Source organism: Penicillium expansum (assembly GCF_000769745.1).
Source record: "Penicillium expansum strain MD-8 chromosome Unknown contig111, whole genome shotgun sequence".
Taxonomy (NCBI): domain Eukaryota; kingdom Fungi; phylum Ascomycota; class Eurotiomycetes; order Eurotiales; family Aspergillaceae; genus Penicillium; species Penicillium expansum.
In genome coordinates this window covers 72,428-99,343 of record NW_015971485.1, presented here as the reverse complement: position 1 = coordinate 99,343, position 26,916 = coordinate 72,428, and the positions used below count along the sequence as shown (strand labels likewise).

Genomic DNA, 26,916 nt, shown 5'->3' with positions numbered 1-26,916 from the left:
AAAAAGTGTACATAGCGTTGGTGTTAGGGTTTCTAAGAACCAATTCGAGGGAAAATATCTCTATCCCCATTTCGAGATAATTTATTCTGTATTGTTTCCCCCTTACTTTACTCTAGGTTGTTCAAGGTCCATAGGTTGTTTTCAAACGCCAAAGCCGCATGAGCCAAAAATGGCATATCTCAAACCCAATCGTCCGATACCGACTCCACTCATACAAAAACCTCACTTCATTTAGCAACACATCCAACTCCAAAGACCACAGTATTATGAATCATTCCTCAAGCAAGTCAGACCACTCTGGAATATCCTTGATGAGTTTCCACATGTACTTCTCCAGCCTGACCGCACACTTAGCGTACACCGTTGTGGCGTCATTATACTGCTGACAGTTACTGAAAATCAACTTGAGATCGTCGACAAAGTCTTTCGGAGAATCATAACGCTCCAATCTTTCTTCTATGGTCGACATATCCATTGGGAATGCAATGGAATTGTAATAATCCGGGACTTCGTCTTTGTTGACTGGATTGAGGAAGGGCCATGCTTGTTTGTGGTTTTGAATTTCATTCAGAAAACGTCGTAGTTCGTTGAAATGAGGACCCCTGAAACGAGATCCGTGGTATGATTCTCGTGCCAACTCGTCCATGGCTGGAGACCAACCAGTTGCCCGGATGGCAGGGATAGAGAGTGGATCGATTGGAGTCACGACGCCGTCGCTAGCGTTAGCCCATTGCTGTGGCGGTAGATGGATGATATGACTTTTGCTCAAGGTGCGGATTTTGACTAGAACGGATTCTTTCTGCTTGAGGAGCATTCGGCCGACTTCAAGATACCGTATTCGGGCAACCATGGAGCATTGCATAAGTGTCCCTCCTTCGTAATCCTTAATACACCCCTTCCAGATAGAATTGTCGAGAGTGATCTCTTTAGTAAAACCTTGCTTTTGAAAATACCCGATGGCATGATTATCGGCATATGTCAGAAAATGCATCACAGGAGAAGTGGCTCTAATATAATCCTTGAGATGGGCCATAAGATGCGCTCCGTATCCTTTCACCTGTTGATCAGACGAAACTGCACAAAACACGATTTCGGCAAATTTACGATCTCGGAATTCTCGAAATGATATACCGCCAATGACCTCTAGAGGCATTTTGACGATAGCGATCGATAAATGAGTGCGATCGTAGACGAGACGTGCGATATAATCCTTAGGCATTTCCGGAAGTTGCCTTTGAAATATACATTTAAGACCTGTGAGGACAATCGTACTTTCTCTGGAGCCATCGTTGTTGACAACTCGGAACTCGATCTCGCCATTTCGTTCTTCCAAAACTGCAGGCTTTAGAATAGTTAGAAGGTCTTTAGTCTCTTGACATTTAGAGGTCTTGGCATACCTTCTCTGGGAAAGGAGGTCTCCAGGTTAGAGCTGGCGTTTGAACATCCGCCTCTGTCAACCCATCGTGAAAGCGTCTTGTCCTTTTGGAATCGGGGGCGATACTCGGCGCTTCACAAGCCGTGCGCTTCGCAATGAGAAGATTTGGCCCGCTGTCAGCTGGAAATGATTGCGACTCTGTTTTGTCCATTTGTGTGTGCTAGCGAACCAGGGCTTGCGATGGGTAATATGCAAACCAGCGTAGGTGACCCTGAGGCTCTCCGAAATGATTATAGTCTTCCTTCTTTAATGATGGAAATACTGAGTTAAGTAGAATCCGAGGTCAGAGGTCTATTCACTGTAGGACCCGGTGGTCAATGCTCACCGGCCCGCCCTTGTTTCTGCTTATATAAACACTAAATGCTTCCTTGGAAGAATTTGAGATACACTGTATGTTTGATTTTACTAGAGAAGAAACTGAAGACTAGAAGGGGGAAGAGAAAACCATTCACCTGGGAAGTATAGGGAGCGCACGGACGGCAGATAGAAGAAGAAGAGAGGAGACGAGTGGAGCGAGAGATCTACCGGCCCCAGTGATATCCCATTTGGACGACCCTCACCTTTAGCATTGTCGATAATCGAAATTGGATTATTGAAAGTTCCTTGTGGGGTAACGTCAATCGCATTCAAGGTCCACTATGATCAGAGGAAATATGGCTTCATTTGTGTATCTACTCAATGGGTCTGTTTTGGTCTAGGAATCTACAACATGCGTAATAGAGAGATAAGCCAGTGTTAGTTTGAAATTGAAATTGAAATATAATTATTAAATTTAGTTGAATACCTTTAAAACCAAAATGCCTCTAAAACCTTGACGCCTCTAAAAAAAAACCCCGACGTTACCATGCCGAAGATACATTTTTCACAGGTTGTTCACTCTGTGGAGTGGTTCGAGTCTCATGGGTGATATCAATCTGATTGGAGACCACGATAGCACCCGAAGACGGGTTGCCAGACGTAGGTCCCTCATATGTCTTCAAGTTCTGCATCTTGACATCTTCCATCATCCGTTCCTCACTCTCGGTAAATGACATGCCAATGGTCATAGGATCCGTACTCGCAGGACCGTGACCCTTCCGACTGGCATAGGCACCCCCACCACCAATACTCCGGAAACCAGCCGAGGGCGATTTATGTGTCTTCTGAGATGACTGAAATTGGCTGCCAAAAATTTTGTTGAGCCAAATTCGGAAGAGGTGAAAGATCATGGGAAGATTGGTTGTAACGACCGCGACGAATGTTTCGCGGGTGCCCCATTCGTTAGCGAGTTGTGCGCCATCTTCGGGATCCTATAGAAAACGACGAATGAAATTAGACAAGCCGGGGGCAATGTGAATATATTGAAGCTCACCACTAGGAGGAAAACACTCTTAATAGTAGCACAGACAAGAATGAAGACACCCGAACTGAGCACAATAGTGGCTGCGACCTTTTTCAAGGGCTTCAGACTCGATTTCCAAAGCATTGGAATTGGGATGAATATGAGGTATGGATCGGTAATGAGGTTTGCGGCGAAGGTTACTCCGATGACCGGTGTGGAAATGGCTGGTTGGCACACGGCTAGAGGCATAGTTAGCAGATATTGAGTTGCTAGGGACAAGATGGGAGTCTGACTGCCGGGGTCTGGATTGATCTGCCAATTTTTGTGGAATGGTCGACATGCCGCAAATATTGTGATGACACTGGCGAGGAAGCTCCCAATGACAAGGCCAAATCCAACATAAATGGGAATGTGATAACGCCGACCAAGGCCATCCTGTTTTGGTATCAGTTACTCGTTGCGAAACATCGTTGGAAATTATAGAGATCAATACCATTAGTCGAACGTAGAATGCCAGCATGGACAATTTGAGTGAATTAATCAATGCGGAATAAGTAGTCCAGCCCGCAATTTGAATCTTGGAGCCAATAACTCTAATTTAATGGTTGGTGATCGAATTCAAATTTGCTCTTCGGTTGATAATTTCGGGAGACGTACCTGGCTCTGTAGGCTGGGTTGCTGGGCAATAGTGCTTCTCGCTGGGCGGCTGTCATGCCGTTGTTGGCGAGACCACCGGAAACATTGCCCACACTATGTGCAAGCGACGCCTGTGCAGTATAGAGTATCTGTATAGATTGTAAATCAGCAACCAGTAGGACGACATATGATCAATTGGAATAATCACAATTGCAACCCATATAAGATAATCGTCGAGTCGTAAATTCCTCCATCCACCGGCTCTGCACCGAGCATATGTTCTAAGAATTGTCACGGCAAGGCCAATTGAATATAAGGTCCATAATTCCACTGTGGCTTTGTGGGCATCCGACGCTGCATCTCGTGCCTCCAAGCCAAATGCCATGACGGTCGACATTTGTGAAGAATAGCGTGGGTCCGAGTTAGCGCAGCGAAGATTTACGCATGCGAATGGAAAAGGTCAAGAAGGGCCGACTATCAGACTATCTCCCCTGTACTAGCCCGAATCTTTCATTCGATTAAAGATTACGGAGTATGAACCCTAGAATGTGTCAAATACACCGGGGGGACCGAATATACTGGTACGATAGCGGGTGGCATACAATTTTCAAGGTTTATTTTGTATTACACAAACCTTAGACAAGGCCTGGTTCGTTCCGTCCACGGGAATCCAATGATTTTTGGAAGCCACATGGGGCACCAAATTGATGATAGAGTTTTATTCAAATTAGTCAGGGTTTCTGTATCCATGGATGTCCACGTGCTAACCGTGGTTCTTCAGCTGGCTATATCTTAGTTTCCGGCAATTATACTCCGTACTCCGTACCCGTTTCGTCGATCTCTTCGTCGATCGGATACAGTTTACCGGTACTGTGCTGCATAGCTAGCTCCCACATGGCAGACAGGGGGGACACTTGCCACGCATATCAGGGTATTTTGAGAGGAAACGTGCTTGTCCTGATTAAGAAATTAACTTAATCTAAAAACAAATTGAAATTTCTTTATACGGAATACGGAGTACGGAAACACTAAGTGGCATTCCGCGCAAATTAAATCCAAAGTGAAATCTAAGACACATAACTGGAGATGCCCAGTAGCGAGATGATAGTGGAACCTTTCCAAGACGCGATGGATGCATCCCCACACAGTTGGGGCCAAACCTGTATCCATGTCCAACCAAGATCCAGAGAAGCACGTTCCATTTGAACACCAGAGTGGAACTTAATTGTTCGGGGCGGATGGTTGCGCTTACAACATATGTTGTAGGTGTTAGGGCTGCTATTTAGGCAGCCGGATGTAACATACCTAGATAGTCCAGCCCCTGCATTAGTGTGGCATAGGGGAGAGTCTAGCAACTCTCATCTGGGAGAAAAATTAAGGCATAGGTAGACGACCAGGGAGTTTAATTAAGGAACATAGGGAGATTGACAACCAAATGGATATGTTGTACAACTTAGGGCCGTGCTATGGAATCGGGGCGGTGTACGAAGTACGAAGTAGACGATAACTATGTTGTATGCCATTGAGGCTTTTTCAAGAACAATACTCTGTAATACGCTATTTAAAAAAAAGAGAAACAATCTAACCGAACTAACTCTAGGGTAGTTTTACAATTGCCGTAAACAAGATGTAATAAATAGTTAGAGTACCGCACAACTGACAAGGATTCCTACTCTGTACCGAGGTGTAGCATAGCATACCCACTTTTTTCAGACATCCTCTGACGATCGAACGCAAGGGGCACTTGGTTTTTGCTTTTTTTTTTGTCTTTACAAACTTAGGGCATCATCCTTTTTGAGTAATGTATCGTCTCAAGTTGGAGATTATCACGGCCGTTGCGGCCTGGGCCTTTTCTGCGGCCTCTTTGGCTTTCCCTAGCGGTATCGAGGGAGGCATTTCCCCACGAGGCGATGCTGACTTCGAGGCGTTTGGAAAGAAGCTTTCGAGCACTGCCAAGATCTATTCTCCGGGATCGAGCGGGTTCACGCAGGTCACAACGCGGTGGTCTGCCCTAGCAGAACCTAAGGTTAACATCGTTGTCGTGCCCGGCAATGAGAACGACGTTGTTGAGACGGTAGGTTATTCGGTGTTTTCTATATTTATTTCAAACACGCAATGGCAGATACTAATTGTGACGTTGGTTTAGGTTAAATTCGCCAACAAGAAGGATCTGCCCTTCCTCACGTACAATGGTGTCCACGGAGCCCTGGTTTCGCTGGGTAAGATGGACTACGGCGTTGGAATCTCTTTGAGCCAGCTGAGTAGCGTTAAAATTGCCAAGGATGGCAAGACAGCCACTATGGGTGGGGGAACTATGTCCAAGGTGGTCACCGACCAGCTCTGGGCCGCAGGAAAGCAGACAGTTACTGGAACCTGTGAATGTGTCAGTCTTCTCGGACCGGCCCTTGGCGGTGGACATGGATGGCTCCAAGGCCACCACGGACTCGTCTCTGACCAATTCGTTTCGATGAAGGTTGTTCTCGCCAACGGTACCTTGAAGACAATTAACAAAAATTCCGACCTCTGGTGGGCGATGAAGGGTGCTGGTCACAACTTCGGTATTGTGACTTCTCTCACCAGCAAGATATATGACATCGTGCACAGTGATTGGGCTATCGAGACGATCACTTTGAGTGGTGATAAAGTCGAGGCTGCCTACGAGGTTGCCAACGAATATCTTCTGAAGAATGGCACTCAGCCCGCGGATCTCATCAACTGGTCGTACTGGATGAACATCCCCGATCTTGACGCTACCAACCCCGTCATCGTTTTCTACATCATCCAGGAGGGAGTGAAGGCCGTTGACTCGATTTACACCAAGCCTTTCCACGATCTCGGACCGCTTTCTGTTGTACCCCAGGCAGGCACCTACAAGGACCTCGCTGGATGGACGGGCATTGCCCTCGACTCCCCGCCATGCCAAAATGCCGGGTTCGCTAACCCCCGCTATCCCATCTATCTCCAATCATACGACGTTGCCGCCCAGAAGAAGGCATGGGACATCTACGCACCTGCCATTAGAGGATCCTCTGCCTACAACAACTCAATCCTCATGTTCGAGGGTTACTCCTTCGGAGGCGTGCACGCGATCCCTAGCAGCTCGAGTGCTTTCCCCTTCCGCAGCGAGAATATCCTTGCCGCTCCGCTCATCAACTACTTGCCCGGCGATGCAGCAGTTGCGGACGAGGGTGCTGCTTTGGGTCAACAGCTCCGCAACGTCCTCTTCGAAGCCAGTGGCCGTGAGGACATTCGCGCATATGTCAACTATGCCCACGGAGATGAGACAACGAAGCAGCTGTACGGTGACAGCACACAGCGTCTGCTGGCCTTGAAGAAGAAGTACGACCCGACTGGCAAGTTTAGCTTCTACGCACCCATCGCATAGATGAGTTGAACAGGGACTTGAAGATTTTTACGTATAACAACTTGTTGCCAGCACATGTGCGTACAACAAGTACGTTGAGCTATGATTGTTTGAATGATTTGTAAATAAATTCATCTATTTACTACTATGGGGCTCTAGGGCTAGACACTGATTTCCAGGGCTGTGTGTATGCCTGATGCACTATGTATCGCTAAGTCAGGACTCATCTGAGTCCCACACAAACTCTCCGTACATCAATGTAATATATTACTATACTGGGCCTGAGCCCGGGCCGAAATTCAAACCCCTAGCGCCCAGTTAATATAAAAAAGCCCCACTCGGCAGTTTGGGGAAATTCATATCCGGTCGCCTAGGCACGAGTCCACCCGTAAACGGATGAGTATTTCCGTGTTCCGGAGATCCCTCGGTATGATTGGAACATCTACGGCCACACGAGAGCATTTGAGCGTACCTAAAGAATATCCAAACCTGCCATTGAATATCAAGAACCGCCAGCCTGCAATGGCTCGGAGAATCGCCAAATTACAACTGCCGATAAAACCCCGCTGCCCCACGGAAGGGCATAATAATGTTCATTGAATACGGTGGGGTGTGGGGTACGGACTATAAGATGGTAAGCCTTGCTCTCAGATGATTCAAACATAAAATGGATACCTTCGAGTACAATCCCAACCCTGGCCGTGTCGTCTTCGGCAGTGGTACGTTGCAAAAGCTCCCTGATGAGATCTCACGTTTGCAAGTGAAGGCGCCGCTAGTGCTCTCGACACCCCAGCAGGTCAGCCACGCTGAGACCGTTAAGGGGGTACTCAAAGGTCAGATCGCTGGTATCTTCAGCGAGGCCACTATGCATACTCCCACGAATGTCACAGACAAGGCTGTAGAGTATGCGAAGGACCAGGAAGCCGACTCGGTCATTTCTATTGGAGGCGGGAGCACTATCGGTCTCGGCAAGGCGATCAGCATTCGCACTGGACTACCGCATATCTGTATTCCGACTACATATGCTGGCAGTGAAATGACCCCAATCCTAGGCGAGACTGCCGATGGATTGAAGAAGACTCGCTCGGACCCCAAAATCTTGCCCGGCACGGTTATTTACGATGTGGACCTCACGATGACCTTGCCGGCGGCTATGAGTGCCACTAGTGGTGTCAATGCCATTGCGCATGCTGGTAAATATACCTGATTAATCTGCATTAACTTTCTATACACGAGTCTAATGCGTTCCTGGATAGTCGAGGCTCTTTACGCGCGTAACACTAACCCGATCATCAACATGATGGCGCTTGAGGGCATACGGGCACTTGCGTCCTCCCTTCCCGAGATTGTCGAGAACCCGTCTTCTCAATCCGCACGGTCCAAGGCCTTATATGGTGCTTGGCTCTGCGGAACATGTCTGGGTAGCGTGGGAATGTCCATTCACCACAAGCTGTGCCACACACTTGGCGGCAGCTTCAATCTTCCCCATGCCGATACTCACACCGCTGTCCTTCCACATGCCATCTCCTACAATGCACCTAGCATCCCTGAGGCTATGAAGCAGTTGGCCGATGCCCTGCCGGATAGCAATGGTGACGCGATTCACGGGTTGAACGTTCTCTTGACTAAGCTTAAGGTTAAGCGCGGCGTGAAGGATTTCGGCATGAAGGAAGAAGACATCGATAAAGCGGCTGATATTGCGCTATCCAATGCTTACTGGAATCCTCGCCCGATTGAACGCGCGCCGATCCGCGAATTGCTTCGCAGGGTTTGGGCGGGAGAGCTAGCACAGGCGAACTTGTAGATATAGTTTGCTTTTTACGTCGACATGATGAAATGTGTAAATAGCCCTGTGACTCTGGAATAATTTGAGTACATTTTCACCAAAATGTGATTATCAAAATGTTGGCTTGCTTGTCTGCCAATGGGCTCTGTTGTATTTTACCGTTACCCATGGCGGGGTGAAGTGGGGGGATCTATTTTTTTTCTCCAAAAACTTTTGGCCATTTCTCGTTCTTGGCTCAACACCACGCTTTCCCCTCTATTTTACAAAATGGGGTCTGAAATGAAGTCAGCCCCTGTGCTGTCGACTGCTGATGATCGTATTCTCGAAGAAACCACTCCAGTGGCCTTGCGAGACCCAACGGCTCCAGTGTCAGACGATGAACTCTCCATTACCTACGATATCGAGCGTACATTAAAGGACATTCGGCAAGCACGGTACAAGCGCATCGCTCTCCAGTTCCCAGATGATATGCTTCCTGATGCCCCGCGAGTATTTCAATTGCTCAGCCGGGGCCTGGAACGCGAGGAAGTCGGCACCAATGGCACACAGCCCTCGAACCATCCCGATGCTAGCAACACCGATGCCGAACTTGCTCACTCGATAACTGAGCTCCAAGTGGGGGATAAAACAGAAAAAACCCCGCCTAGGTTGACAATTTTGGCCGATACATCTTACGGGACATGCTGCGTTGACGAAGTGGCTGCGGAACATGTGGACGCAGATGTGGTTGTGCATTACGGGAGGTCCTGTCTGTCACCAACAGCTCGGCTACCTGTGATCTATGTCTTCACACACAAGAATCTGCCCCTTGAGCCAGTGGTGCGAGCGTTCAAGGAGACTTATCCTGACCCAACCACCAAGGTTATCATCGCAGCCGATGTTACCTATGCAGATCATGTTCCTACGGTATACGCTCGCCTGGTGGAAGACGGATATAGCAATGTATATGCAACGGAGGTTGTTCATGAGCCTTCCTCACCGGTTCCCAATCGCACAGTCCCCCAATCGGTCCAAGAGGCGCCCGAGACGCTAGCCGACTGGCAACTGTTCCACATCTCCGATCCGCCAACAGCTCTCATGATGACACTTGCGTCTCGCGTCGCCGCGATCCATATTTACCCCACCAATGACCTTTCGAATGAGAATGTTAAGCCATTGCCTGCTTCAACCGCTGCAGTTTTGCGACGCCGCTATGGAACTCTTGCCTCTCTGACGACCGTGCCTATTTGGGGCATTCTTATCAACACTTTGAGTGTCAAAAACTACCTGCATATTGTGGAACACGTTAAGGAACAAATTGCGGCAGCAGGCAAGAAGAGCTACATGTTCGTGGTTGGTAAATTGAATGCTGCCAAGGTAGCCAATTTCAGTGAAATTGGTGGTTGGGTGGTCATTGGCTGCTGGGAAAGCTCTTTGGTGGATAGCAAGGATTTCTGGAAGCCAGTCATCACACCCTTCGAATTAGACCTAGCTTTGAAAGACGACTCAAGTCGGGTGTGGACAGGAGCTTGGCACAGTGACTTCCAGGCAGTGCTCGATGCACCAGCCCAGGAGGTCAACGGAAATGGAGATGACCAGGGAACGTCCAATAGCGCAACCGTGTCCGATGAGGACGACATGTCAGAACCCGAGTCGGCGCCGCCCGAGTTTGACTTTCGCACCGGTCGATACGTCTCACATTCCCGTCCAATGCGGGATCCCGCGCCGCGCGCTTCCCATGTCGATGGATCATCCACCAGCGGGCCATCTGCTGCTAGGGCACTGGCGCGACGGGCTAAGGGTGACTTGGCTATGATCGGCAACGCCGTTTCACCAGGGGCAGAATACTTGCGATCGCAACGGACATGGACGGGTCTGGGTAGTGACTTTGATATTCGATATGATGAGGAAGACTCGGAGGATAGTACCCTGGTCAAGGAAGGGCGCAAGGGTATCGCGAGGGGCTACACTGTAGGCGATGCAGCCGACAAACACTAGTCCACATGGTCTAGCATAGAAACCATTTGCAATAGACTCAGCAATCAATGCATTTTATTTTCCTTTGCATATTGAAATCCAAGAACTACGCAGATCATTCAAAATCTGGGGGTTTGATGGCCATCACATGACGCTGATCTCTCCTAACGGGCGCATCCGGATATCACCTTGTCTTGCTCAGCTTTTGAATTTCATCTCCCACAGTTTTTTTTTTCTCCCTTTCATTGCTTCAGAATCAGAGGGCCATAAGTAGTAACTCCCTCTTTCTTTGCTTTCTCCTCTCTTTGGGGATTTCGTCTTTTCCCCTCATTCTTATACCTCTCCCTTTCTCTCTCCCCCTTCAGATACCCCAATTCGTCAGCCCTTGCGACCCCATCTTTTCAATTATCGACTGTTTACCTTTAATGGCCTTGCATGGTGGCTTACCTCAGGGTGTGCTTGCCCCCTCGATTGCATCTTCAAGTTGTCTTATCATGTGCCGCGTCTCTAACCGCCGAGCTCGCGACCTCGCGCTATCTCGATCTTCGACCTAAGAACCGGCATCTTTTGCTCACCCAGGACCTATGACGAATAAAGGTCTTGACACTATGGCTTGGGGGGATATCGCTGGTGAAGACCCAGCGTCGCACCTGACGGTGCTGGAAAATGCCTTGCAACACTCTGTTATCTCAGAAGAACGAACCCTGTCCACCTTTGAGCGAGTGATAACAACAAATGCACCCATATTCGAGTCTCTGTTACTCCAGATCCCGACAGATACCATCATAAAGCTGTATCACACTTCAAATTACCTCCGTACGTTCCTTCGATCATATCCGACCGCATGGAAGTCACTCTCGTTTCGCCTACAATTTCCTTCAAGCACTCTGCCGAGTCCTCAAATCAATGACCAAAGCGGCCCTGACACAGCCCCCGCACGTCAATCCCGACCTTATGCCCTAGACATGTTCTTGATGAATGTGGTGATACCATTCAGTAGGTGTTTGAAAAGCCTAGAACTGGATAACACGGCCATTTCGGGAGAGAACCTAACCTCAACCGTGCTGCATTCACGTCGGGAGACGCTGGTACATCTCTCCGTTCGAGGCTGCAAGAATGTCTCTTTGAAATATCACATCGTTCCTTTCTTGACAATGTTCGCGCTGCAATGTGACATTGACATGGGGGATAACACCGGCAGCTCTCCTGGGATGCAACGACTCGCTCTCAAGAGTATCTACGCCTACCGATGTCGCCATCATCGAAGACGCCCTTATCTATCATCTTCACTGATGCGGAAAGATGCTGACGCGGAATCAACCCATGAACTTGTCAATATCTGCCACAAGCTAGGCATCTGGACTGATACCGCTTGGTGCACCACACCTGCCGGTAGATGCGCTCGCAGAGCCGGTTACGTCAAATCGAGGTTCCCGCATGGAGCAGGGTCGCCGGAAGTTTGGGTAGTCTTTGATCGACTCTGGAGATCTAAAAATTGGATCGGCCCGACCGACTCTGAGACCCCTCAGCCGCACGTATACGATGGAAAGCTGTGGGAGAATCGTGACACTGGATTCTATGGCGAGGCATTAGGAACTGGCGAGGGTATTGATTGGGGTGAAGGAAAAATGACACCTGCCCATCTGCGCCGGAGCCATACCCAATTTGTCGATAAGATCCGCTGTGACAACTGCCTCGAGGATATCTCAGAACGGTGTGAACATTGCAGCGTCCTAATGCACTGTGTCGGATGCCGTAAAACACTCTGTGCGAGCTGTGCTCACGAACGACCGTATCTTCACAGGAGCACACCATCTTCGTCTGAAAAATCCCAGAATGCAGCGGACTCCTTCTGGTGGGCACCTGGGGCTACACACTCTCCGGGCTCAATGCAGGATCCCGTGGATATTCTAACGGATCCCAATCAAGCCCAGGGTACAGGGATGGACCCACCACCTATCCTTAATTTCCATTGGTGCTGCACCAAGCCTGACCTCTCCGGGGGAGGGGGGATTAGCATCGGACCTCGCAATGGTGAGGTGGACCAAGTACGAGCCGTACCTTTGCCTCGTGGGCAAGGGTGGGAGGACCTAGAGTACACCGTTAGTGAATGGAGCAAGACATTCCCCAAGTATGCGTATGGAGATCCGAGCAAGCCGGACTACTCGCTTGAAACGGGCCACCTGGCGATGATGAAGTGGCTGCTAGGTCCCCCTAACCGGGAGGTTTCACCATGTCCGCGTAACTTGTGTCAAGGGTGCTACGATTCACCACAGTGGAAGGTGCACTGCAAGAGCTGCTCCAAGCCTCTCTGCATTGAGCATGACCTCCGCGGACTTCGTTTAAGGATCTGCGGCTATCGAGACCTCGAGACGGAAAAGCAAACCATTCAAAATCGATTCGCTGCGAATCTTTCGGGATCCCTCATGTCTAGTCAACTCCCCGAATACGACTTACTATTCAGAAGCCAGCAGCTTCTTGACTCAACAAACAAAAGCTTCATTGAGGATTCACGTCAAGATAGCATGGACGAGGAAAATACACCCGAATCGCAGGTTGGTGATCAGTCGGCTCCTGTTTCATTCTTCTCCAACCAACCATCTCGCTCATATTCGGCCCCTGCGTCTGACCATTCTTCCCCTCCCTCATCCTCATCCTCCACCTTCTTTGATTCGCCGACATTTGAATCCCCAAGATGGCAAGGCTGCCAATCCTTCTTCTGCCCTCCGGCTGATCCTATCACCGGAATCAGGGATGTCAGAGGCGGCATCAGGGATCCACGTCCCAGGTGCCCCAGCTATCTGCGAGAATGCAAAGGCTGCAAGGTGTATGTATGCGCAGACTGCATATATACCCACCCACCCTGCAAATGCTCGTATTGCGAGGAAAACTACTTGTGCCCCAATTGTATGACGGATCGACCTCGTGACAGCCTGTGCCGCCGCCGCCAGGAGGAAAAGGCGCAGCGTGACCGTAAATGGAAAAAGGAAATGCAGGTGCTCGAAGCCATCTTGGAGCTCAAAGTGGCTAATGAGCTCGCCGAGTTTGCAGGCGAGTTCTTTGACCTCGTCGAGCGTCGCAATAGTCTGCCTTCGGGGACTATGGTCCCCTTTAATGACGGGATCGCTGATCTTTTCGAAAGTGACATTGCAGCGGCGGAAACATCCGCCGAGCACTTCGAGCCTGATGACCTTGAGTGGTTCCTCCAGGACTCTCATTAGTCGGAGGCACCGCTCACCGTATCCGTTTCAGACTCTCGGACTTTCGTGATTATCAAGATCTTTTTTCTTTTTCCTTTTCTTTTCTTTTTCAAAATTGTTTTTTTGGCTCTCTTTTTTTCAGTTTCTTCAGCGATCTCATATCCTGGCGTCATAGGGGAATCTATCTACTCTTATGAAATATTTTCGAAGCAATCTACCTCGGGGGGATCAATATCATGTTCTCACTCGGCGTTGTACCAAGTGAAATGGATCGGCGCATTGTGTACACCCTTTTTGCTTCTGCCACCCCCTCTTCAAACCGGACTTAGGCTGCAGATGGTGACATGGGTCACATCATTTACCCGGCAGTTCATCGGGAAGGGCTTGCGTTGACGACATAACTGGCCAATGGATGCAGGCACCAGTGCCAGAATTTATGATTTGTTTGTTCTTTTTTACTTTCGTTTCTTTGCCGGAGTGGATGGGCTGATGGGTGACGGGTGATCGAGGGAATATGCACTGGTTAATTATGTGGGGGCATATCTTAAAGAAACAGGTAATATCTTACCACTTGCTCTTCTATTTAACTCTTCATCCTTGTAGCCTTACACCAATGATCGTATCACCCTTAGGCTAGTTCAAACATTGGACCCTTGGCTAGTTCAGGGTTGTATAAAGAATAGCGCCACACCCAGTCCGGATAAACCACAATAACCAGTAATAATGCACCATAGATGTTGGAACAACACTTCCACCATGCATATAGCAGGCTAGTTTAATCAAGCACATTAAAGTATCGTCATCCGTCAGCTGGTGGGGGAAGAACAAGCATAGCCCCCGATCAAATGAAAGACCCCCACGATCAGATACCCGAACCTAGCGCCCGAAGAACATCCCACTGCGGTTTCATCATCTGACGTGACCCTGACCCTGACCACAACATCAAAAGTACCAAAAAAAAACGCCTCAGAACGTGTCGGCCCGTAGATGGGTAGAGGGATGCGGTCAAGGACAACGGCCATGACACAGCGCTAGTGTATGCATACCACGTGGATATCTCAAGATGCAACGTCTACGGCTCTGCACGTCCCGGGACTCTTATCGGCGGTGAATACGCTATTTGGACCAATAGGGCATTGAAGTGCTTTCGGTAGTGTTGGGCTCTACTTGGTACATACTCGGTAGTATGAGAGGGTTTTAGGCGGCCCGTGTGGTTCAGCCAGCCCTCTAGAGCTGGAGATATCGGGCGCCTATATCTATATATATGTATTTTTTAATTCATTTTCTAGGAAGTGTTTCTGTTGCTTGTTTCTAGGTAGAAACACGTACGGAGTACGGTGTACTCCGTAGACTGGAAATACTTCTGATAGTGGAGTATATATCTATCCACATACGGGGTATACTCCGTTATAGATCGCAGTGCAAAGTATCAATTTGGGTGTGGGAACAATCCAGTCCTATCCGCTTCCCCGGTGCCCCTTTTTCTTGTTTTAATTATCGTAATTCTTATTATTTATGAGATGTATCGACCCATTTTCACCCCTTAAAGCATCCTAAGATATCCGATCGGCTGGCGCGGATGTTATTCCACAGTCCCCGATTGGATGCGGGACAACTTCGGTAGGCTGGAAGCCATCCTATTAGTCCTACAAGGCATATTTGGAATAATGGTGAGTATGGAGTACAGAATGTAGGACTTAAGTACCATACGCTAGGTCCCGTTATATTCTGACATCATATCAGTCCACAAGTCAATTTGATACTTTTCTCAAGGGGTAAAAAAAAAAAAAAAATGGAGCGCCAAATTGCATGAACCCGTCACAATTGATCTCACCAATAAGATACGTTAGATATTTGCTATTCTTCTCCAAGGCTAAGCGGTCCGATGTCCCGGTTTCGATTTAGGCTTCAAAAAGGAAGATCCAAGGAAGATGTCGGTGAACGCGTTCCTTGACCTTTAGACGCGTGACCGGTCTATTTCCGAAGCAAACATTATTGACAGGGGGTTTGTTGGGATTTATGGATTTATGGGTTTATGGGTGTGTAGATTTATAGATTTACATATTTATATATTTATGAATTTATTTATTTATTATTTTTTCAAAGTAGAACAGGGTTTCTAATTTCTAGAAATTAAATTATTTCTTTTTAGTTGTGTCGTTTATATAAAGCCTTTGCTGTCGCTCATCTATTTGACTTTAATCAACTCCCGACTTCAACTCTTTTTTGAGCCCCCAAGAACTATATCCATTCAAAACAGCTTTCTACCTTCATATCCACCATGGACAAAATCAAGTCACCCAAGGAGGAACCTCAAGAGAAGATAGAGTCCCAACCTACAACTGTTGAAGAGTACCAGAAGAAATGGGATCAGATGCTCCAAGACACAGCAAAGCAGATCGACAAGATCCCAGGTGAGTTCCTTTCTGACACATGCAGAAGAGAGAACTGACAGCTATCATAGAAAATGAACTAGCGAGAAGGTCAAATAATAATCACACCGAGCAGCGATGATCAACGCCACTTTATTATTGAAACCGTCTATGCAAGCTGTGAGGTTTATTGAAAACCGGGCTTCTGGTGTTTTGCTTTTTTTGCTTTCTTTTTTCTCTCTTACGGATGACGAGAGCATTGGGGATAGGATCAGAGGGTGTTTTTTTTTTTTGGGAGTACACATTATACCTGGACTTCAGTCATTCGCTTTTTGTTTACAAGGCAACCTGCATGAGAATACTATAATTTCCTTATATCCGTCTAAGAGACGCTCTATGGGATGTAAGAAGAAAGAAAAAAAAAAGGAAAGAGAGAGCCTCAAGTGGGGGAGCAGTTACCTTCTGGGGTTTATTGGTTTACTCGATTGTGCATTGCCTGGTGCATTGCCTGGTGCATTACCTACTGCATATTATCAACTGCACTGCCAATCACTCAGAACATCCCATTTTCAGCCCATGCACGTCATGGATGCCGCTAATGACCCAGTCGTCCAACCATCCCTGTAGGTTATCCCGAAACGGTAGGAGACCTGCCCTAACAATCTTAGACCACTCGACGTCGTCGCTCACAATGCCACCGTGATCCTAAGCGGTGTGCTACTGGGAGCACTGCTTGCGTTCGTCACTTCTCACCTGGGCTGGCTGCGCCACCATGTCCGTCTAAACGATCGGTTGGTCAACGCCATCTTCCCACTAGGGCCGCAAGTCTTTTTCTTTACATTACCGTTGTGGTTTATTGTGGCATTACGTCCCGCTGTGCGCTTTTCCGGTATGTATCTTGAGCAGTGTGAAGGTGACTGCAAGTGGTCTGACTTTATTAGTGCTGATAATGGAATACGCTACTGTGATTTGTCAATCATTGATGGCTTATATATTCCCAGTTCCGGAGTACAATGACATTCTCGAGAGCAGTATCAAAATCCCGGCTCAAATGACCAAGACATGGACTAGTTGAGATATTAAATCCTGCAAGGTTGAAAACTGTGCTTGGAATTATCACTGTATTCATGTTTCATATTATGCAGTCAAACGGATCCCAAAGAGGCATACTCCGTACGGAGTAACAAGTCCATTGTAGAGAGATGCCTCGGTGTACAACATAAAGTAGGCGATTAGGGCTGGCGCCAAAAGCGCCAAAGGAGAAAAAGCCAAGGTCTCCACATCTTTCCGTTTTGGGCTTTTGCTTGGGCTCCATCCTCAACTAATTATTACTCCGTATACCCACACCGTTACACCGTTTACCCAAATACTACCCCCCCTTACTCCGTACTCATATCTATTCTCTTTCTGATCTGCCGTCATGTCTGCCGATCTCGACCAAAATCCCTCCCCCGCCGACCTAGCCGAACGCGAACGCGAGAACAAAGAGCGCAAAGCCCGCGAGGATGCGGAACAGGCCCAGCTCCCCTACAAGTGGACACAGACTATTCGTGACGTGGATGTGACAGCACCAATCCCTGGTAATCTCAAGGGCCGTGACTTGGATGTGCTGTTGACCAAGAACAAAATCCGTGTCGCGATCAAGGGACAAGAACCCCTCATCGAGGTATGTCTACCGTTCCCCACCCCCGGAGAATTTCACACCGCATACTCTAAATCAACACATCAACTCAAAAGACAGCCAGCTAACTATCGCATTTTCCTATTCAGGGTGATCTCCCCCACGCCATCCTCGTGGACGAATCCTCTTGGACCCTCGAGACTACCCCCACCCCGCCCGGAAAGGAAATCAATATCCACCTCGATAAGGTGAACAAGGTCGAATGGTGGCCTCATGTCGTGACCACTGCTCCCAAAATCGATGTCACCAAGATTACGCCCGAGAACTCCAGCCTAGGCGATCTGGATGGTGAGACTCGTGCCATGGTCGAGAAGATGATGTATGATCAGCGGCAGAAGGAGATGGGTGGTCCCAGTAGTGATGAGCAGCGGAAGATGGATTTGCTGAAGAAGTTCCAGGCTGAGCATCCCGGTAAGTCATTGTCTTTTTTATCGCTTGCATCTCTTACCAGTCACTTCTTCAATCCCTAAAAACGACCTCGGGAATGCATTCTTTCGTTTTGATATGTTGCTAACATGCACTCTTACAGAGATGGATTTCTCTAATGCCAAGATGGGTTAAACCCACTATTAGTATTCAACGATACCTAACCCTTCGTTCTCTATGCAAAAGTTATTATCAAATGTATGAAGTATGAGTTATGCGCATGGGTGAATGATCTTCGATGAATGATGAATTGCATGGCGTTTCTCGAATCCTATCTCCCAGACTTGGTATAGGTCTCCGGGTTTATATATTCCTGGAAGTAGTTGTCTTTTATTCAATCTCTTGGTCAAGCCAACCTCTTATTGTTTCTCTGGTCATTCTGCCAACCCTGGGAATACGAGAATTACTAGATCGGGAATAGCGCCCGAGCGTTCTAGTCGATCTTCCCTTTCGCCTCCCCCATATTCTCCGTCACCCCTTGGCAGTTTCTCACTCTATTTGGACAAACTAAGCGATCAGGCTGATTAGAACAAGGCGTAGCTCGACAGACTTGAGCCTCCACTCATTGCCTTGCGCCCGATTTGGGATATAAGCCGCATAGCTATATCGCAACTCAATACCTCGAGGCCTTGAAACGCCCGACGCCAGCTTGTTCGTATAATATTCTGTGTACATCTGATTTAATAGAATATCGCCAAACATTCCCCTGGGTCGAATTAACAAACTTATACTCGAAAAACAATGGACGATATGCAGCCTAAACCTCAAACCCGGCCACGCTCATCAAGGCACGTGCAGGGACAAAATATGGTCTTTCGAATCCCAAACTACAAAGCAAAGAATTCCCTAGCGTGCGGATCCGAACAGTCGGAACAGGTCTATCATTCCCGCCGGTCTCATCGGAAATCCCGAGCCGGCTGTGTGAACTGTAAGCAACGAAGAGTCAAGGTACTTCCGACGCCCCCATTATCAACCACCGGCTGATAATGATCTATCAAGTGCGATGAAGCAAAACCCCATTGTCTCCGATGCCAAAAACATGGTATCGAGTGTGACTACTCGAGCCAGCTAGCCCGACCTCAAAATGCCAATAACATCATTTCCAAATTCATCAAAACCAACCCGGAGTTGACCTCAATTGATTCCCTGGCTTCTTCAATGTCTCTAATGATGGTCGCGGACAAGTTGAATGAATTACTGCAACCACCCTCTACTACCAGTACCCAGCTGCCGAGAGTAACTATGGAGGCATTGCATCATTTCCACAAAGCCCCAGCCTTTGCAACAGAAAGCCACACACCTATTCGAATCGTAATGGGCAAAATGGTCCAACTTGCCTTCGAAGTAAGCCTATCCATAGTTCAATTAAACCCCCATACCCTATATCCGCTATAGCCACAGCCCTATAACCCACCTAATACAATTTCAAACTAACCCTAACAACCCCAGACCCCCTTCCTCATGCACGCCATAATAGCAGCAGCAACAACCCACCTCTGCACCCTCCTCCCCGAAAACAAAGCCTACCGCCTCGCAGAAGCCTATCACTGGCAACAAACAATAAACCAATACTCAACCGAAGTGTCAACAAAAATCACCCGCTCAAACATGGACAAACTCTACTCCGCCTGTCTAATGATCAGCATGCACTCCTTCATACAAGAAAACTTCAACCCACGTCTCTCCTTCGTCTTCACAACAGACCCAACAGCGCTAACCTGGCTCCGACTCCAAACCGGCCTACGCTACCTCCTCGAACACACGACGCCCTGGCTCCCGCAGAGCATGTGGTGGACTGTCTTCATGGAAACCCGGGATCCATCCCTGGACTTTGAAGATAGGTGTCCTGGTCGTGTAGATCTTGATCCGGAGTTGGCAGATCTTTGTGGGATTTCAGATGACACGACTGTTGAGGAGAACCCGTATTTGTGGCCTTTGAGGATGCTTATGGGGTTGTTGCCGTTTGAGAGGGGGACGGGGAGTTTGGGGGTTTATAATACCTGGATGGGCAGGTTGGAGAACCCGTTTTATGAGTGTTTGCTAAGGAAGGAGCCGCCGGCGTTGGTTTTGTTGGCTTGGTGGTTGGGGCTTATGTGTTATGTTGAGGAGTGGTGGGTTGAGATGAGGGTTCGTTCGGAGTGTACGGCTATTTGTATGTTTTTGGAGGATAGTTGTGACCCGTTGGTTTTGAAGTTGTTGGAGTTTCCGGCGTCGTGTTGTGGGTATTTGCTTAGACATGAGCAGGAACGGGCTACGGTTCTTGATTTGAATTGATGTCGGTTTTGGGTGAATTTAGTTTAAATCTTGGATTTGTTGCATTGATACCACTTTTTATTAGTTAGTTGTCCACCAAGGCGTGTTTTTTCGAGGGCTCGTAGCGATAAAGCTAGATGTGGAATATTCAACTCGACAAAATGTCTATAATGCATTCGGTTTATCATAATCGTTACACTATTTATGCCTGTCAGGATGTGGGTGAGTATCAAGACAACTGATGATCTCGACAGTGTCTTCCCACATCCGTGACAGGCGAGTATGTGCAGGTCAATATTAAGTATCCAAAGCTACCTCCCCAGAAGGAATCCTCTTCTAGCACCAGGTCCCAGTCATGTCATAAGCATTCGATCAGTATCCATAAATGATGTCGTCGTGTCATGTGCAATAAATCAGTACGAAAGAAAAAGATAAGCAGAAAATGGAGCAATGCAGCAGTCATGCAGAAATGAAAGCAAATTCACCATGGACGATTCCAGATCGCCTAGATCAAAAGATCGATGTGGGAAAATATTAAACAGGCAGCTGATAAGCAAAAGGTTGCAAGCAAAGTTCGGTCCGCAATGATTAAATGAGGATTAAATGAGGCTATATCACCGGCTCTCCCAAGAGACCCGCCGATGACGACGAATGGACCGGTTATCCTCCTCGGAGTATGTAGGTCCAGTCCGCGAGCCGTTCATGCGGGCAGCAGGCGGCGGATTAATGATGACCGCCATAGCGGACGATATGGACATGGACCGCGAGCGAGTCAGCATTGCAGAGTGACGGGGAGAGTATGGCGGTGGTGGAGTATCCCTTGTCGCGGTGGAGGTATTGCCGTAGCTGCTCGGAAAGGAAACGGCTGATGAACTATCGGAGGTGAGATCTTCCTCGTAATGATTGGCATCCTTTTCGTCATTGGGGTAGGAGTTCTGAGACTCGGAGGAAATAGATGGGTCACGCATATGGGCTTCTAGAGTCTTCTCATGGAGGCTCATTGGACGGGCTGTGTACTGCGGGAGAGGGACCACGCTGGAATAGCCCCCATCCTGAGAGTCAGACGGTGGGGGTCCGTGCCCATGGCCCCCAGTTGGAGGTGCTGGGCGGATAAATTCCCCTTCCCCGGAGAGCGTAAAGTTTCCTGTCTGCAAACCACTGGGGTTGGGTCTTTGGGTCATCATCTCTGGGGATGAATGGGACTGAGAGGGTTTCTCGTCCCGGGTGAAGCACCCGCAGAGTCCCGAGAGAAAAGACATGACTCAACGAGGCGTGATGTCTGTTTCCTATTTGACGGTATTGAGCCCAATAGTGATTTGGCTATAGCGAGGGGAAGTTGGTCCGTGAGATCTTTAACAAGAAACACCGGACAACTATCGAATGAGCAGTTCGGCCGTTGAGCCTCAAACGCTGATAGTGGGCTGAACCCCACTTGCGTCGATAAACCCCAGACCTGAACCGGACAAACAGGGAGAATAAGAATCAAATATGAATCTAGAAAGAAATGCTCATATTGAGAAAGAAAAGAAGAAAATGAGGGGTGAAAGAAAGGCCAGAGGAGTGCTGACACAGATGAGGCACCCCAGGCATCCAGATTTACAAAACTTTAATTGGCTCCCGATAGGGCAGCGTAGCTGCCTGAGGCCCTGACATATAAATCCCTGTCTGTTTCAATGAAGGTAGCGCTGGTTCATAATGCAAGAAAAGGTTGAATTTTACAACAGCAGTCATAAAATAGAATATGGTAAGTTGAATAGTGCCGAACAATTCCGAACAATGCCGGGTTTCACCGGCGATCATCTGAGTGAGACGATATACAAACTTCCAATGCTTCCGAGGCACCATTGAGCGTCCATTGACTCTGAGACAATTTTGCCCTAGGAGAAGCTAACCAGAACAGACAAGGCTCGCTGTAGTCAATTAGAAGTTGGCAAAGACACATAGAATCAAGAAGATTATCTGCTTGAAGAGACTTGTTCATCTATGCATGACAAGAATAGTCGGCTGCTTATGCGATTCTGTCATGAGCTTTGGGTAGCCTTTTTGGGATGCCCTTTTTACATGTCTTTTTAGACGCCTATGAAGGCAGTAAAAGGCATAAACCGTGCAGAGGACTTTTCCATGTATAACTAGGGACATCCATATGTTTTTCTACAGTCCTCACAATTCGTTAAGCGCTTGGATTATTGTCTATAATTAGAATTCGAACAAAATACAGGATATATGAGAAGGGACTTCCTCTTGATCCTTCAATGAAACATCTTATGGTCGTCGTTGTCTACCTGCACAGGTAAATATACTGATAAGCGATAGGAGATAAGATCCGAAGTTAGATGAGGCGGTGTATAAATTAAGAGCCTATGATTGGTTCAAAGGTTAAGCGGGTCGAGGGGTAAGAAAATATGTGGGCAAAATCCAGTCATGTGATTAGGCACCCCGCCAATCGCATCGCCGCCTGTATTTTTTTTTGTTCTCCCCGCCTTGTCCTCGACGATCACTTGAGTGATAAGATTTTCTTTCCACACCCAATTCCAAATCTTGAGTCAATCAGAACTATAAATTTCATCCAAAATCATGACTATCGACCCTAGTATCCAGGAAGTGACACAGAATGTCGAGCCTCCTCAGGTCGCCCCCCATCGTTCCCACGATCCCACCAACAACCTGAAACGGACCGACCCCTTCCAATTCGGCTCGCGATTCCTTGAAAAAGGCGATGATGTTTTCGAGTTCAATGCTTGGGACCACGTCGAACCAGATGATGAGTTCAAGGCCTTTGCCGAGACCCAATATGCGAGACAGCGCGAAACACGCGTATCGGACTTTGATCGCAACCGATTCAACACCAATCCCGCCAAGTGGTGGGACATTTTCTATAAGAACAACACAGCCAACTTTTTCAAGGATCGAAAGTGGCTGCGCCAAGAATTCCCCATTCTTGCTGAAGTGACACAAAAGGACGCTGGTCCCCAGGTCGTTCTGGAGGTTGGCGCGGGAGCCGGAAACACCGCCTTCCCATTGCTGGCCAACAATGAAAACGAGCACCTGAAGATCCATGCCTGTGATTTCTCCAAGTATGCCGTCAAGGTCATGCGCGAGAGCGAGCTCTACAACGAGAAATACATGTCCGCGGATGTTTGGGACGCAGCTGGTGTGCCTGACGAGAACGGCGACTCTCTTCCTCCCGGTCTTACCGAAGGCTCAGTAGATGTTGTAATTCTAATCTTCATCTTCTCCGCCTTGGCTCCTAATCAGTGGGACCACGCAATCCGCAATATCTACCGTCTCTTGAAGCCCGGTGGCCGTGTGTTGTTCCGTGATTACGGCCGTGGTGACCTCGCCCAAGTGCGATTCAAGAAGGGTCGATACATGGCCGAGAATTTCTACATTCGAGGTGACGGCACACGCGTTTACTTCTTCGAGCAGGATCAACTCGTTGACATGTGGGGTACCTGGAGCGCAGAGAACGGCTTGCAGATTCCCATTGGCGATGAGGAGCCCACTGAAGAAGCGTCCGAGAAAAAGACAGATGAGCCATCTGCAGAGGCCAAACAACTGGCAAAGGACAACGGAGCGTTTGATGTCCTTAACATGGGAGCTGACCGGCGGTTGATTGTCAACCGTGGCACCAAACAAAAGATGTACCGTTGCTGGATGCAGGGCAACTTCCTGAAGCGCGGTGGAGCTCAGACCGAGGCTAACGATGCAGTTGTCGCCGAGAGCACCCAGTAAACTTCTGAATCACCAGGTCTGCGATAGTCATTTCGGATGGCCGTAAACCTTCACCAAAGTCTCAGCCAAAGACAGGAAATCTTTTGTCTACCAGCAAGTACGGTTGTGACAGCTTTCCCACCGTCCATCTGTGATCTCGCGGTTTTCGCCATGGCCCAACATCGTGTTTTCAGGTGTATCTCAAATACTCAGCACGCCGAGATCAACATCCGTGCTGCTGGGGTATTTCTAGTGGGAAAAGCCGAGGCAGCATCCTCAACGCCACGAGGGAATGGCTTGGGTTGCTGTTAATATAGGGCAATGCCTTCATGATGGCGTTATGAATGTACGACACACACATTAGACCATGTCATTTAATTTGCAAATACAGTCAAGCAACAATGCCTGCCACATAGAGAGCCATCGCAATATGCTGATGTAGAAGGTCAACTCCACCTAGCCATATAAACCACACGCCGAAATGATGCCGCATAATGCGTTTTAACATGTAGAATTTGGATTGCCAACGTTGGAACTAGCTAAGTATTGATGACAGAGCCGAGGGCAGGTAATAATTTAAGTAAGGGAAACTCTGAATATGTAGAAATCAAAGTCTTTATTTGTTCTAGCTTAATATCGACAAAGGCAGTCTACAAGATGTAGAATTCCTAAGCACAGCAAGTGTCTCAAAATTACATGCAGAATAACCAAAATCTTTATGCGCACCCTGTATCTAGACAGATAGAATGGCGCTAATATGAGAAAAAAGAGAGGCACCGCAGTTATGTACAAGCCAATGCTCTAAGAATCGAAGAAGAAAATCAAGACGAACTCCATATATGCAGGCAAAATGGGCATCAACGGTGACAAATCTCCCCTAGAAAGAGAAGATTTCATTGCGAGGAAGCATAGCAAGTCGTGACCTGCAGCAAGCTGCGAGCCTAAACGTCTAATCGCTGTATGTTGAAAAGCGAAATCATGTAGTCTATGAGATTTGTTCATGAGCAAAAAGCAAAGAGCAATCAACAATGCAAAGATGTTCGTAGGATGTTTTCACAGCGTCATATTCGGACACTCGCCCTGGGCTCGTTGGAAGGCTCCTGCGAACAAGTCCTGCATGGCGTGGTAATGGAAAAGGATACCGCCCAGAACAGCCAGATGCCAGATATTGTGACTGCCACCGACGTAATCAAAAAGACCTGGCTTCCAGCGCTCAGGAACCTTGGATGCGTAGACGCAGGCACCGACAAAATAGACCATGACGCTCTTCACGACTGGTGCATAGAAATACATTGTCCATGCGAAGCCACGTGTATAAGAGAGCTGAGCGATGGGCGAGAATCCGGTGAGTGCAAGGGTCACGTAGAATCCCACGCGGGCCCAAGCCATATCGTGGCGGTTGAAGGTTGGGTGCCACGGTAAAATGATGCCACCGATGCCCAGAGACATGGTAAGCAGAATGTATGTCCACCGGGACAAGGGCTCGCAATAGAAAGCAGTGTATTCGGTGGTCACAATCGAGGCAGCGACCAGCATAGAGATTCCAGTGTAGTCCACACAAGCGAATCGTTCCATCAATGACTGCGAAGCGATGCTGTTCATAGTATGCCAAATAGTGCTGCAGACCAGACATTTACAGGCAGCAAAGAAGAAAACGGCAGCGATTGTGACGTCGGATTTGGTGCTCAGGGGGAAATTCGTGTGAAGCGGGTAGAAGTAAAAGGCGATAGATAGGACGATGACGAGGCCAATCACATGGGACCATATGTTGAACATTTCGTTCGAATAAGCGAAGACCGAGGAGACACATTCCACCTTGGAAGTGGTGAATCGGTAGCCATTGATGATGTGCGGGTTGACGCGCCATGGATGAGGCAGTTCATCGTAGTTAATCAATCGCTTTTCCTGGGCTAGTTTGATAGCCTCCTCGACAGCATCCCGGAGAGTATCACGAGTCCGGCGGGCACGCTCCATGCCCTCGTCGACGATTTCCCGGGCATGAACCAAGCCCGAATCCATCGCTTTCAATCCATCATCTATAGTGCCATAGATGCCGCGATCGCGTACTGCATGCACTTTGTTCTCAAGTTCGACCAAGAATGACTCCATTAACCGCACACCAGCTTGCGCTTTTTGCTCCAGAGTCTCCTTGGTCACTAAGGCTTCATTGTATCCATCCTCGAGGGTTTCGACCAGAATCTTGGCCCGCTTTTTGCCACTTCCCATCAACTCCCCGGAGGCGAGAGAGCATTGATCTCTCACGGCTTCCAAAGTAGCATAGCCTCGTTTCAGACTGGCATCGACCTGCACCATGTGGGATTTTCGGTATTGCTCGATCCATTGCATTCGACGTTCCAGTTCGGACAAGAAGAGTTCGACCTAGAGCTTGATTAGACACACTGTTCCCCGGGTATATTTTCCACCAATAGTGAGTTCACATACTCTGATGAAGACTGCATCTGCATCTTGGTAGTCGCACGAGAGTTTTCTAGAAGCGTGGAACGAATGTCGGCGCCGATCACGGAGCATACCAGTATTCTCGTCGGGGGTCGCAGTGGCAGAGGCAAAAGCCTCTGCTTTAGTAGAAGTCTCCACCGCCATTGAAGAAGCGCCGCAAGCCATGGGGTGTAGTTGAGAGATCACCCGTCCAGCTTCAATCGAATGCCATACAGAGTGAGAATGTTGGGCGATAAGCGTTGAGAGGCAAGGGTTTCGGAGAGATACCGGGAGGCGGAGAAGGCCTCAAGAGAAAGTCCTCGAGTTGAAACGGACTTT

At 48.3% G+C, this 26,916-nt stretch overlaps 13 protein-coding genes across 13 annotated transcripts; 9 read left to right on the top strand and 4 right to left on the bottom strand.

Annotated features, from left to right (window-relative positions):
• Window positions 1-271: 271 nt before the first annotated feature.
• On the bottom strand, window positions 272-1,586 carry PEX2_036980 (bromodomain-containing protein; the record flags this gene model as incomplete). Its single annotated transcript, XM_016740973.1, has 2 exons — window positions 272-1,342; window positions 1,398-1,586. The coding sequence occupies 2 exons, from the start codon at window positions 1,584-1,586 to the stop codon at window positions 272-274; spliced, it is 1,260 nt and encodes a 419-aa protein (XP_016593734.1).
• A 688-nt stretch (window positions 1,587-2,274) lies between these two features.
• On the bottom strand, window positions 2,275-3,789 carry PEX2_036970 (uncharacterized protein; the record flags this gene model as incomplete). Its single annotated transcript, XM_016740972.1, has 6 exons — window positions 2,275-2,724; window positions 2,787-2,995; window positions 3,050-3,191; window positions 3,250-3,349; window positions 3,414-3,541; window positions 3,724-3,789. The coding sequence occupies 6 exons, from the start codon at window positions 3,787-3,789 to the stop codon at window positions 2,275-2,277; spliced, it is 1,095 nt and encodes a 364-aa protein (XP_016593733.1).
• Window positions 3,790-5,193: 1,404 nt separating this feature from the next.
• Window positions 5,194-6,777, top strand: PEX2_036960 (putative FAD-dependent oxygenase; the record flags this gene model as incomplete). Its single annotated transcript, XM_016740971.1, has 2 exons — window positions 5,194-5,466; window positions 5,539-6,777. The coding sequence occupies 2 exons, from the start codon at window positions 5,194-5,196 to the stop codon at window positions 6,775-6,777; spliced, it is 1,512 nt and encodes a 503-aa protein (XP_016593732.1).
• Window positions 6,778-7,423: 646 nt separating this feature from the next.
• PEX2_036950 (maleylacetate reductase) lies at window positions 7,424-8,560 on the top strand (the record flags this gene model as incomplete). Its single annotated transcript, XM_016740970.1, has 2 exons — window positions 7,424-7,949; window positions 8,013-8,560. The coding sequence occupies 2 exons, from the start codon at window positions 7,424-7,426 to the stop codon at window positions 8,558-8,560; spliced, it is 1,074 nt and encodes a 357-aa protein (XP_016593731.1).
• Window positions 8,561-8,809: 249 nt separating this feature from the next.
• On the top strand, window positions 8,810-10,519 carry PEX2_036940 (2-(3-amino-3-carboxypropyl)histidine synthase subunit 1/2; the record flags this gene model as incomplete). Its single annotated transcript, XM_016740969.1, has 1 exon — window positions 8,810-10,519. One exon carries the CDS (start codon window positions 8,810-8,812, stop codon window positions 10,517-10,519), a length of 1,710 nt encoding a protein of 569 aa, XP_016593730.1.
• A 563-nt stretch (window positions 10,520-11,082) lies between these two features.
• Window positions 11,083-13,719, top strand: PEX2_036930 (uncharacterized protein; the record flags this gene model as incomplete). Its single annotated transcript, XM_016740968.1, has 1 exon — window positions 11,083-13,719. The coding sequence occupies one exon, from the start codon at window positions 11,083-11,085 to the stop codon at window positions 13,717-13,719; it is 2,637 nt and encodes an 878-aa protein (XP_016593729.1).
• A 2,260-nt stretch (window positions 13,720-15,979) lies between these two features.
• PEX2_036920 (uncharacterized protein) lies at window positions 15,980-17,145 on the top strand (the record flags this gene model as incomplete). Its single annotated transcript, XM_016740967.1, has 4 exons — window positions 15,980-16,112; window positions 16,678-16,693; window positions 16,739-16,959; window positions 17,012-17,145. 4 exons carry the CDS (start codon window positions 15,980-15,982, stop codon window positions 17,143-17,145), a joined length of 504 nt encoding a protein of 167 aa, XP_016593728.1.
• Window positions 17,146-17,490: 345 nt separating this feature from the next.
• Window positions 17,491-18,312, top strand: PEX2_036910 (NudC domain-containing protein; the record flags this gene model as incomplete). Its single annotated transcript, XM_016740966.1, has 3 exons — window positions 17,491-17,736; window positions 17,841-18,162; window positions 18,281-18,312. The coding sequence occupies 3 exons, from the start codon at window positions 17,491-17,493 to the stop codon at window positions 18,310-18,312; spliced, it is 600 nt and encodes a 199-aa protein (XP_016593727.1).
• Window positions 18,313-18,927: 615 nt separating this feature from the next.
• PEX2_036900 (uncharacterized protein) lies at window positions 18,928-19,161 on the top strand (the record flags this gene model as incomplete). The annotated part of the gene is made up of 1 exon (XM_016740965.1): window positions 18,928-19,161. The coding sequence occupies one exon, from the start codon at window positions 18,928-18,930 to the stop codon at window positions 19,159-19,161; it is 234 nt and encodes a 77-aa protein (XP_016593726.1).
• Window positions 19,162-19,491: 330 nt separating this feature from the next.
• On the top strand, window positions 19,492-20,411 carry PEX2_036890 (uncharacterized protein; the record flags this gene model as incomplete). The annotated part of the gene is made up of 3 exons (XM_016740964.1): window positions 19,492-19,521; window positions 19,627-20,317; window positions 20,371-20,411. The coding sequence occupies 3 exons, from the start codon at window positions 19,492-19,494 to the stop codon at window positions 20,409-20,411; spliced, it is 762 nt and encodes a 253-aa protein (XP_016593725.1).
• A 633-nt stretch (window positions 20,412-21,044) lies between these two features.
• PEX2_036880 (uncharacterized protein) lies at window positions 21,045-21,689 on the bottom strand (the record flags this gene model as incomplete). The annotated part of the gene is made up of 1 exon (XM_016740963.1): window positions 21,045-21,689. The coding sequence occupies one exon, from the start codon at window positions 21,687-21,689 to the stop codon at window positions 21,045-21,047; it is 645 nt and encodes a 214-aa protein (XP_016593724.1).
• Window positions 21,690-23,004: 1,315 nt separating this feature from the next.
• On the top strand, window positions 23,005-24,162 carry PEX2_036870 (tRNA(Thr) (cytosine(32)-N(3))-methyltransferase; the record flags this gene model as incomplete). The annotated part of the gene is made up of 1 exon (XM_016740962.1): window positions 23,005-24,162. One exon carries the CDS (start codon window positions 23,005-23,007, stop codon window positions 24,160-24,162), a length of 1,158 nt encoding a protein of 385 aa, XP_016593723.1.
• A 1,032-nt stretch (window positions 24,163-25,194) lies between these two features.
• On the bottom strand, window positions 25,195-26,763 carry PEX2_036860 (hemolysin III family protein; the record flags this gene model as incomplete). Its single annotated transcript, XM_016740961.1, has 2 exons — window positions 25,195-26,520; window positions 26,584-26,763. The coding sequence occupies 2 exons, from the start codon at window positions 26,761-26,763 to the stop codon at window positions 25,195-25,197; spliced, it is 1,506 nt and encodes a 501-aa protein (XP_016593722.1).
• Window positions 26,764-26,916: the final 153 nt, after the last annotated feature.